General features: G+C 36.3%; 1 protein-coding gene across 1 annotated transcript in view; it reads left to right on the forward strand.

The window, feature by feature from the left end:
• The first annotated feature begins 628 nt into the window (after nucleotides 1-628).
• Etnk1 (ethanolamine kinase 1) overlaps nucleotides 629-11,273 on the forward strand; it is a 61,622-nt gene continuing 50,977 nt past the window's right edge. Inside the window, exon 1 of the mRNA XM_015498235.2 lies at nucleotides 629-1,123. Within this exon, the coding sequence (XP_015353721.1) occupies nucleotides 968-1,123 (156 nt within the window). The 5' untranslated portion in view covers nucleotides 629-967. The remainder of the gene's footprint in view (nucleotides 1,124-11,273) is intronic.

Raw genomic sequence — 11,273 nt, forward strand, 5'->3', positions numbered from 1 at the left:
TCTGTGAGCTTTCAGGACCCACTCAGGGATGCCACGACAGTCTTAGAGTTGCTGAATCTCAAAACTAATTTTCCTTCCATCCCTTTCATCTTCATCCCAGACAATAACCTGTTCTTCCAGACTTTGAATAACTCTCAGTATGGTCAAACATCTGACACTATATATAACACTTTAAATGTTGTAGTTGTTTACCCAAATATCTTAACTAAATCTGTCCCTAATATTGTGATCTCCATACGCTGCCAATGGGAAATCAGCTGCTAACGCAAACTAAGTGATCCCAAGTACACTGCAGCTCCAGGATCAAAACGACCAAATTAACCCAGTCTGCCTAGACTCAGGCCAAGTTCACAGCCTTATCCTGGGGTTATTTCAGGACGTGTCCCTTGCTCCCCCAGCCCCCACCCCTCAAACCCTCAGCCCTAACACCCCTCAAACCCTCATGACCCTCCTGATCTGGGGAACCAAAGCTTTAAGGCCTTGCAGGGTTTGGCAGGGCTCCGACTCCTGCCGAGGGGGGGGTGGGGGGAGAAGCCCGGTGTATTCCAGACTAACAGCGCTCTGGGGGCCTCGTGCCATCTCCGCGGCTTGAGACCCTGGGGCGGAGCAGCCATCCCATTGTGCCGGAGGTTAGAAACCCAGCTGGCTCCTGACGCAGCGGAGGCTCCGCCCCGGGCGTGACGCCAGCGTCAGGCCAGTCCCGGCAGCCTCCGCGGTCGACCGCGGTGGATCGCAGAGGAATTTTCCCGGTGAGCGGCCCGGGCTCAGTTCAGCAGCTGTCCAGACCCCGGTCGGCGATAGTGTCGCCTCCAGCCTTTCTCCTACCGCCCTCCCGTCCGTTCGAGCGCCCCCAGCCCTCCCGCGAGGGCGCCCCGGGACGGAAGGAACCACCAGCCTGTCGGCGCCCGCCGTTCTCGTGGTCGCCGTCGCCGTCGTCGTTGTGGTAGTCTCCGCCGTCGCCTGGGCCATGGCCAATTACATCCACGTCCCACCCGGCTCTCCGGAGGTGCCCAAGCTGAACGTCACGGTTCAAGATCAGGAAGAACAGCGCTGCCGGGAAGGGGCCCTGAGCCTCCTGCAACACCTGCGGCCGCATTGGGACCCTCAGGAGGTGACCCTGCAGGTAACGCCCACACCGCAGCCCTGATTTCTCACATCCCTGATGCGGCCCTGGAGGTTTTCGCACATCCCTAGGACCCTCGGAACATCTCTTTCCCAGGCTTTTGGGAAGTGACCCTGTATTTCTTCCATCACACCTAGGAAGGACACTCCCCTTTTCTTCATCTTTGCTTATTAAGATTGCCCTGAGAGCAATTTTTCTTTTTCTCGAAGCCGCTACGTAAGTGACGCACCCTTTCCACACCGGGAAGATTCCTGTTCATAGTTTGCCCCTCCTCCCACTCCCCTGACCATTCTCTCTGCAAAATGAACCTTTTTCATTCCTCTTGCATCGGGTCCTCGTCTGTCGTTTCAAGCAACCTCCTCCCATAAATAATGCAGTAGTTAATCCTCTCTGATCTTTTCCTCCCTTCCCCCGCGATTTACTCCCTTTAATGCTTTATCCTGCATTTATCTTCCCCAGTCTTCAGATTGGCGAAAATTCTCAATTCCAGAGTAATAACCATGGTCATGCATTCTAGATCTGATTTTTAGTGGCACTGTGTACATTATTTTGTTTGAATTTATATTTCTAAATTTATATTTTTAATGTTGCCTAATATTTGATGTTAGAATGAGCAGTGGTTTGGGAATATTTCCCTTTCTTGAACCACTGTGTTCATAGACAAAAAAACCGAAAGAATTCCCTAAGAATCTAGGAGTTTTCTAATAACGTGGGAGATACCATTTCCTACATGTAACATTTATTTTCAATGATTTGTTTTTAGTATTTACAGTTTGAATTTTAGGATATTTTACCTGAAAATGAAGCTCCTTTTGTCCTTTTTCCTTGCAAATTAAAATTAATCAATAATTTAAAAGCTGTGATATTTGGGGTTTTTAGATCTGAGCAATAATGTAAGAATATTTATTTGAATTGCCAAATCATCTGCTTCATTTTGATGACTGCATGCAATAAATTGTTGAATTTGAATATTCAGAGATGTTTATCGATATAATTCTTAGCTAAAGGAGCTAGCTACCTATACAAAGATAAATAAAAATATGATCAGTGACTAGTTCCAAGAATGGTTCCTAACGCTTGGGCTTTCATAAGTTTTAGTTTCAGTTCTTATTGCCTAGGAGAGTTTTGAGCAGATTAAAAGGAACCATATGTTTCAGAAGAAAAGTTAGACAAAGAATTGCGAAAATTAAGGGAGTATTTTTTTGTCCAAGTATAAATGAATAGTGAATCCAAAATGATTTTTGTATATAAGTAAAAAAAACTCACATATTTCCTTTAAGGAAATGTCTTCCATATTAAAACTTCTTCTTTTTTTTTTTTTTTTAATTTTTTGTGGTGCTGGTGATTGAACCTAGGGCCTTATGAATGCTATGCAGAAAGCGTTTTAGGCAAGTGCTTTACCACATAGCTCTCATATATGCTTGTTATATATTAACTTCTTTTTAGTTTATTTTAGAAGTTTTTAAAATTTATTAAAATGATATATTTTATGGCAATTGTAAATTAAATATCTTTTATTAAAGGCAGTGCTATTTCTTATAAACTCTAGTACTGGCAAATCATGTTAACTTTTTAAATAGTGACTTTAAAATTGAAAGTTTTGAAGGTTGAAATTTCCTTTGGTGTATTTGCCTAAAGAATAGTAATAGCTATGGTGAAGTGCTCTGTGCCAGAGTGATATATTTAAAAAAAAATTGCCCAAATCAAAATGATATTAGATAGATAAGATTTCTTTTTTTAGGTGAAACTTGGTGAAATAAAGCTAAGGTATAGGTAAACAAAAAAGAGGAAAGGTGATTGTAACATGAAACTGACTTTGATTGTTAGAAAGTAACTAATTACAATTGAATCTTGTTTTTGCTGTGGCAACTTTTAGCTTAGATCTTCTAAATTATGAATCTAAATTATTAGATTCATAATTTCATCTTCTAATATAATTATTTATAAGTGATGGTAAACACTATGGCTTGTTTTGTTCTAAGGATGATTATTAGAAATACATTCCTTCCACATGCAAGTAAAGCATTTGGTTAAGAAGCTGGGACATCCATAAGATGAATTGATCACTGTTCATCTGTTAACTCAGTAGATCTGCTTTCTCACATTGTAGGTCATTGCAACTCCTACTTTAATGATGCTTCAGGATTTCTTTAGTCAATTTCATTGGGAATATTTTCTTTTGAGATTTTATTTTCCTTGAAGTATAAGGTCAAAAATCAGACCTCATATTTCAGAAGAGGAAGCGTGTATCACATAATCAACTGATTATAATGTAATTTTAGGACAGTTGGGTATCAGTAATATAGCCTGTGGTTTTTCTGTTTTCTTTTTTCTTCCTGTGTTGAAGATCAAATCCAGGACCTTGTGCATGCTAAACAAGTGCTTATTACTGAGCTGTACTTCCAGCTCTAGCCCATTTTTTTCCAAAATAATTAAAAAATATATATAAATTTTTTTGTGTGTGGTGTGCATTTAAAATGTTTTAAACTACTTTAGAAACTTTCTGTAGAAAGTAATACTTAGTTTGTAAACTAGTTCTGCAGACTGGACTATCCAGAACAATCCTAATAACTAAACTATCAGAAATTCCAGAAAGAAGCAAAAAAAAAAAAAAAAAAAAAAAGATTTGAATGCAGTCAAAATGATGCAAGGCCTAATCTTTGCTCAAACTATGGGTACATGGAATAATAAATCTCATTTTTGGATAGAATTTCTGTCTTTACAAGAGTAAAGTATAAAAGGTGGATTTTGACTTTTGGATTGTAGTATCTGGAATAAGGATCCAAGACAATAATATCAGCCATCATGCTTTGTATTTAATAATACTTTATTGTTTATAGAACACTTTAACATGCTCTTTCTCAACTGCCCACTGAGGTGGATGTATACAAATATTGTTAATGTGTATTTTAGATAATGAAACTTGTGGTTTGTAAATGGCAAATCTGGAATAAGAACCCATTTTATGAATTACTGCTCTTTGACCAAGAAAAGGTTATATTGATACATTATGATTAAGGCAAGGAAGCCAGGTCTGTATAAAATTAATTTCTTAAGGGGAAAAAACGGCTTTTTTTTAAAGTTTCCTTGAGCGTAAATTTGCATTCCTCTTCCCCTATATGTCACTATTTTAGAAAAGGGATTATTTCAACTTTCCTTTAAGATAGTGATTCCTTTTCTTATGTAAAAACTCTTTCCTTTACTTACTTGAGTTTGGATTTTTGACTTTTCTGCATTTCTTTCTTTGGGTAGTCATTGTATAAAGGAAAAAAAGAATCAAGTCTCTTAGGTTCAACAAAATAATTCTTTTTTTTGGGTACTGGAAATCGAATCCAGGGATGTTCTACTACTGAGCTACGTCCCCAATCCTTTTTATAATTTTTTAAAAATAATTTTGAGACAAAGTCTTGCTAAGTTGCCCAAGCTGGCCTTCAATTTAAAATTGTCCTGCCTTAGCTTCTAGATTCCTTGGGACTATAGGAGTGTACCACTACACTTGACAGTAACAGAATAATTCTTATGATACTCTTAAAATTATTTTTCCTTGTAAAAATGTTGATAAATTCTTACTGTATGTTGTTTTAGGATCTTTCTGTTTGCCATATTGACCAATATTATTTTTCTCATTGACTCATCTCTGTAAATTTTTTCATGATCTTGGTACCTATAGGACATAATGGCAAAGGTTTGCTAGATTAGTAAAACCAATATTATGTAACATTGTAAAACTAATGTTTATTTCTGCTTAGGATCCCAGTGAGATTGCTTACTATTAAGGTACATTTTATCCATTTAATTTTTTAAAAATATTTTATTTATTTTTTAGTTTTCGGCGGACACAACATCTTTGTTTGTGTGTGGTGCTGAGGATCGAACCCGGGCCGCACGCATGCCAGGCGAGTGCGCTACCGCTTGAGCCACATGCCCAGCCCTTCCATTTAAGTTTTCAATAGCAAAATTTTAATAGTGGTAAAGAGAATGGAGTTTGAATGTAATGCTAATTTTGAGTCTAGACTCAGTACTTGATTTAACTTTCCTAAGCTTCAGTATCTTTGACTGTAAAATGGACTCAATAACATCCTCTACCTCTGCAGGTGGTTGTGAGGGGGCAATAAATACTCTCAAGAAAATTATTTTTATTGAGTACCTACTATATATTAGAATTCTTAAATTAAAAATATCTGTTTTTTGAAATTCCCATTTTGATGGGGAAGGGAAAAACAAATAAGAAAATACAATAAAAGTCCTTTTTACATGAATATTCAAATGTTTTCATATGCAAAGATTACATAAGAACATTTTTTAAGTATTTTTTTTTTAGTTGTAGTTGGACACAATACCTTTATTTTATTTATTTATTTTTATGTGTTGCTGAGGATCGAATCTAGCGCTTTGCACGTGCTAAGCGAGCGCTCTACCATTGAGCCACAACCCCAGCCCATAAGAACATATTTATAAAGTGTACTGTTCTTTTGGCCATACTTGAGTATTTTCAGTGTAACTTAATATCAGTGGTTAAATCCAGTTTTTCTATTCCCTATTCCCTGGTTTTGGTGTCTCAGGATAATAAAGTATTAGGGTGGATGGTAACAAATACTATATTTGTATAGCTAAGAGAGCTTGTATTTTCTTTCTTGACACTAGCTAAAAAAAAAAAAAGCTTCAGTGCTATTTCTGAAGGTGCAGATATTATACTTCCCAAAATCTTCATCTGTAGCTTGTTTTGCCAGTCTTTGACATTATTGGCCTCCTCTTGTCACCTGTAATCTGAATGGGCTAGATCCCCACTCCCCAGTAAAGCCAAAACCTTCTCAGCTGGGAGGATAAATTTCATCAGGGAGTCTGGAAGTATAATTCTTGGAATTGGGGAATTAGTGGTTAATTAGAACAAGGGTTTTGAGGCCAGGCATGGTGGCCCATACCTGTAATCCCAGTGATCAGAAGGCTGAGGTAGGAGGATCACAAGTTCAAAGTCAGCCTCAGCAATTTAGCAAGGCTCAACTTAATGAGACCCTGTCTCAAAATAAAAAAGGCTGGGGTTGTCAATCAGTGGTTAAACACCCTGGGTTTAATCCCCAGTAGCACCCCCCCCCCCAAAAAAAAAAAAAAAATTGAACATAAGAACATGGATTTTAAAATGATGATTACCATAGGATGCCATATTAATATAGTAGATTGAGACTACTACAGTTTAAAAAGATGATTTAGAATAAGATAGGATACATCAGAAAGCCTTGCAGATATTAAAGTAAGTATTGTTTGGTTTAACTTGTTTCAGTTTTATATAAAATTATCTTTGTATTACATCAGTTGTTAAATGTATTTCTTCCTGTTGTGTTGGTTTAAAAAAAGTTTAGCTGGTGTGTGTGGTGTAGAGTGCCCATAGCTCCAGCTACTTTGGAGTCTGAGAGGCAGGCAGGAGAAGCCCTTGAGTCCAGGAGTAGAAGACTAGCCCAAGTATCTGGGCTATTTAGTTGTGGATGGACACAATAATTTTTCAGGGAGAAAAACCTGAGAGGTTATTGTGTCAGTCCAGACAAGCTGTATTAGGATAGTAGCCTTAGATGGAAATAAAAGACAGATCTGACATTTTAGAAAATGAATGTGGGACTTCTTGCAGGTGAGGAAAGAGGGAAGATTTAAGGAATGGGTTTCTGTGTGTGTTTTGTGAGTAGCAAAGATAGGGAAGTAATAGAAAACTTGACAAGAAAAATATAATCTATGATTTGTTAAGTCTTATATTAGTATTGGGGATTGAAACCAGGGCCTTTCACTTAATAGGCAAACTACTACTGGGCTACAACCCCAGGCTGGTTGTTTTTCTTGATTTTGCTTTGTAGGGTATTACTTATTCTTTGATGTATCAGATTGACTATAAATGAAAATTTAATATCACTTTTAAAATTATGAGGTAAACAAACATTGAGAAATATTCATGAAACATAAGTTGTACCTATGTTAACCTCAACCCTGGGAAAGAAAATGTTTCTAGTATTCTCAGAGTATCTCCGTTTCCCTCCTTGGTCTTAATCTCTTCCTCCCTCTAGTGGTAACCACAAAATTGGTTTTCTTTCTTTAAACAAGATAGAACGTTTTGTAGTAGTAATTTTTCACAAATAAATTCTCTGAGAAAATAATATGCCAAAATGTGTTAAGATCCTTTTATAAGAGACTATGCAAAAACAAAATCATTTTGTTTTAATGAAAAGATATATTGCAGGGCCTGGGGTTGTGGCTCAGTGGTTGAGTTGCTTGCCCACCATGTGTGAGGCAGGGAGTTTGATCCTCAGCACCACATAAAAATAAAATTAAGTTATTGTGTCCATCCACAACTAAAAAATATTTAAAAAATTTATATAACAGGATTAAAACTTTGAATAGAAGGAAAAAATGCTTCCTGTTGTCTATTCTCTATTCTGTTCTCAAATGTTGTTATGTTCTGTTCTTTTCTGAAACATTTTGCATATTTGTAATTATATGTACAATTTTGTATTCATTTTTTTCACTGGCCTTTCATAAACATTTTCCCATGTTTGTATGGTGTTGACTCTAATTTTTGGTAGCTGCAGATGTATTCAATCATGTTAAATACCACATGACTTAGTTCTTAAAATGACATTGCAGTCTGGGGATGTAATTCAGTGGTAAAATACTTGTCTAACATGCCTAAATCCTTGGGTTCATTCCCCAGCACCACTAGGAAAAACAATAACACTGGGTTTTTAACTTCTAGCCTGTAAAGAAGTAGAAATACATGTATTTTATCTAAGCATATTAATTTTTGTTAAAAAGACAAACACATGCCCTTAATAATTCAAGGCTATAAAATGAAAAGTAAAAATTCCAAATCCTTCTGCTGATCCATAATGGGGGGAGGCATGGAAAAATGGAGGAATTTTGATTGGGCAAAGGGGAGGTGGGGAAGGGGGCATAGGGGCAGGAAAGATGGTGGAATGAGATGGACATCATTACCCTAGGTACACGTGTGACTGCACATATGATGCGACGCTACATTGTGCACAAACAGAATTGAAAAGTTGTGCTGCAGTTGTGTACAATGACTCAAAATGCATTCTGCTGTCATATATACCTAATTAGAAGAAATAAATTAATTTAAAAATTCTAAATCCTTCAACTTTAAATCATATACCTCAAAGGTATTTTGTAAACAATTTCTTTTGTCTTTCTAAAATACTAAGTAAATTACAGATTTAGTTGGGCACCTATCTGTTCATAAATATCAGTAAATATAACAACATTTCTTTTGTATATATAATAAATTATCCTAAATCTTTTTTTTTTTTTTTAAATAAAACATCTTTGGGCTGAAGATATGTAGGTTAGTAGTTGAGTTTTTGTCTAGTATTTTCAAAACCCTGCAAAATAAAAACAGATACTTTCTTGGCTCATTATAGATACTAATCAACCCCATTTTTTTTTAAACATCATTGAAGCCATTTTTATTTTTTTTGGGAGGGGTTATTAAAACAGTATTCTATCAAACCACTGTGATAGGTAAAATATGGATAAATATTCTAAGTGTATCCATAGTATAAATTTTCAGTGGAATTTAAAGATTATAAATTGTATCCATAAGGGTTCTCCAGAGATTCAAAATCAAATAAATAAATAAATAAATAAATAAATAAATAAAAATTGGCTTGTGCAGTTTTGGTAGTTGGCAAGTCTGATATTAGGGCAGGCCAGAAGAGTGGAAATCCTCAGATAGGAGTCTTTAAACAGAATTTCTTCAAGACAACCTATTTTGCTTCTGTGGCCCTTCAACTGATTGGATGAGGCCCATCCGTGTTACTGAGCATAATCTCCTACATCTTATGTCACCTAATTATAGTTATTAATTACTCTACAAAATATCTTTACAGTAGCTCCTAGATTAAATATAGAGTATCCAATTTTCTCTTATTGAAGTAAGTTGCATTGATTTAAAAATTTGAATGTTAATAACCTTTGCATTCCTGTGGTAAACCCCGTTGGTTGTGAAGTAGTTTTTGATATATCACAATATCAATTGTTAGTATTTTAGCAGTTTTACAACTGTATATATGAACTGGATTAATCTATAATTTTTCCCTTATTATAATGTCCTTGACCAAGTTTTGGTATCAAGTTGGAAGGTGTTTCTTTTCCTGTTTTTTGGAAGAGTTGTTTTTAATAATATATGTTTAGGATCTGTAATGAAGTCTACTTCTTTATTGTTAACTTTTTTTTGTTTTGATAAATTTCGCTAAGAAGTTTTTAACTTTATTGATCTGTTTTTGCAATTTATTGATTTTTTTCAATCAATAGTTTTTAACTTTAGTTTTCCTATTTGATAATTTTGCTCTCTATTATTTCCTTTCTAACCTTATTAATTAATTAATTAATTAATGGTAATGGGAATTGAATCCAGGGGTGCTCTGCCACTGAGCTACATCCCAATCCTAAAGTTTTTAGTTTTTTGAGACAGGGTTTTGCTAAATTTTATCCTTGAACTTTCTGTCCTCCTGCCTCAGCCTCAAGTGGCTGGGATTATAGGTAGAAGCCACCATGCCTAGCCCTAATCTTTGAATGTTAGTGACCTTTTATTTTTCTAGGTTTCTTTTTAGCTGGAAGCCTAGATTACTAATTTTTTGCCTTTGTGTGTATGTTGCAGGGTAGGTACTAGGGACTGAATCCAAGGCCATACTCATACTAGGCATGTACCATACCACTGAGCTGCCCTCCCAGCATCTGATAATTTTATCTTTTAAATTTCTGATATATTATTTATAAGTACTCACCTGTGTTGAGAAAGGCTAAAGTCTCTTGTGCAGGCTTTATAGTCTTTTAAAACATAAGAATGGAACATGAGGGCTGTAGCTTAGTGGTAGAGTGCTTGCCTTGCATACGTGAGGCCCTGGGTTCAATCCCTAGTACCACATAAAAATAAAGATATTGTGTCCATCTACAACTAAAAAAAAAAAAAAAGATAAAGAATGAGTGAGATGGTACACTTATAATCCCAGTGACTTGGAGGTTTAGGCAGGAGGATCACAAGGTCAAGTCCAACTTCCACAACTTAACAAGACCCTGTCTCAAAAGTGAAAAATAAAAGGATTGAGAATATAGCTCAGTGGTAGAGTGCTGCTGGGTTCAGTCTTTAGTTACCCCCCTCCCCAATATAAAAGAATGTACCATGATCCTGAAACACTTCCTTACCAAGAGAGTGTCCTCACAGCTTGTTCTGAACTTGTCACATTATGTGGCAATATCTTTCCCTGCTTCAGACTCTGTGTGTACTCCTTTGTTCTGCTTAAGATGTATGTCACATGTCACCTGGCCAACTTCGCTACTGTGTCTGACCTCTGTGGGAGATGATGAGGTCCTTTTGCTCAAGCATAAGAGGAGGGTGTACAGATCAGTTGTCTGCATATGGTTCTGTGAAATCTGTTAGCTATGGGGGACTGATAGCCCCTACTGAAGCTGGTCTTGCTCTGTCTCTTCTTTTTGTGAGTAAAGCAGTGCTTTACTGCTCATTGTTTTTTTTCCTTGGTGACTCAGATACCAAGATATAGTGGACTGACATACTTATTCTGCTCCTGACTGATAATGGACAACAGATGCCACTTGCTTGATAATATGTATTCATTATCATTCAATTAAAAATGTTTTCTAATTCCCATTGTGATTTTTCTTGTATCACAGTTTACTTAAATGTGCATTCAAATCATTTCCAATGAATTTGTGATTTTTAAAAGTTTTAAAAAATTTTTAAAAAGTGATAAAACCAAAATTTATCATCTTCACCTTTTTTATTTTGTATGTGTGTTGTTGCTGTCTAGCCACATCCACTGTTGTTGTCTAGCTCATACCCACTATTTGTGAAAATACCAATTTTTTAATTGAGGCTTATTCAGTATTCAAGCCTGTAGTTCATTTTGGTAGCGTTTTATGCAGCCTTCAAAAGAATGTATATTCTGTTGTTGGATATGGCTGTTTTTTTTTCTTTTTGAAAATCAGGTCTTGGGCTGGGGATGTGGCTCAAGCGGTAGTGCGCTCGCCTGGCATGCGGGCGGCCCCGGGTTCGATCCTCAGCACCACATACAAACAAAGATGTTGTGTCCGCTGAAAACTAAAAATAAATATTAAAAAAAAAAAAAAAAAAAAAAAA

Source organism: Marmota marmota, unplaced genomic scaffold, assembly GCF_001458135.2.
Source record: "Marmota marmota marmota unplaced genomic scaffold, marMar, whole genome shotgun sequence".
Lineage (NCBI taxonomy): Eukaryota > Metazoa > Chordata > Mammalia > Rodentia > Sciuridae > Marmota > Marmota marmota.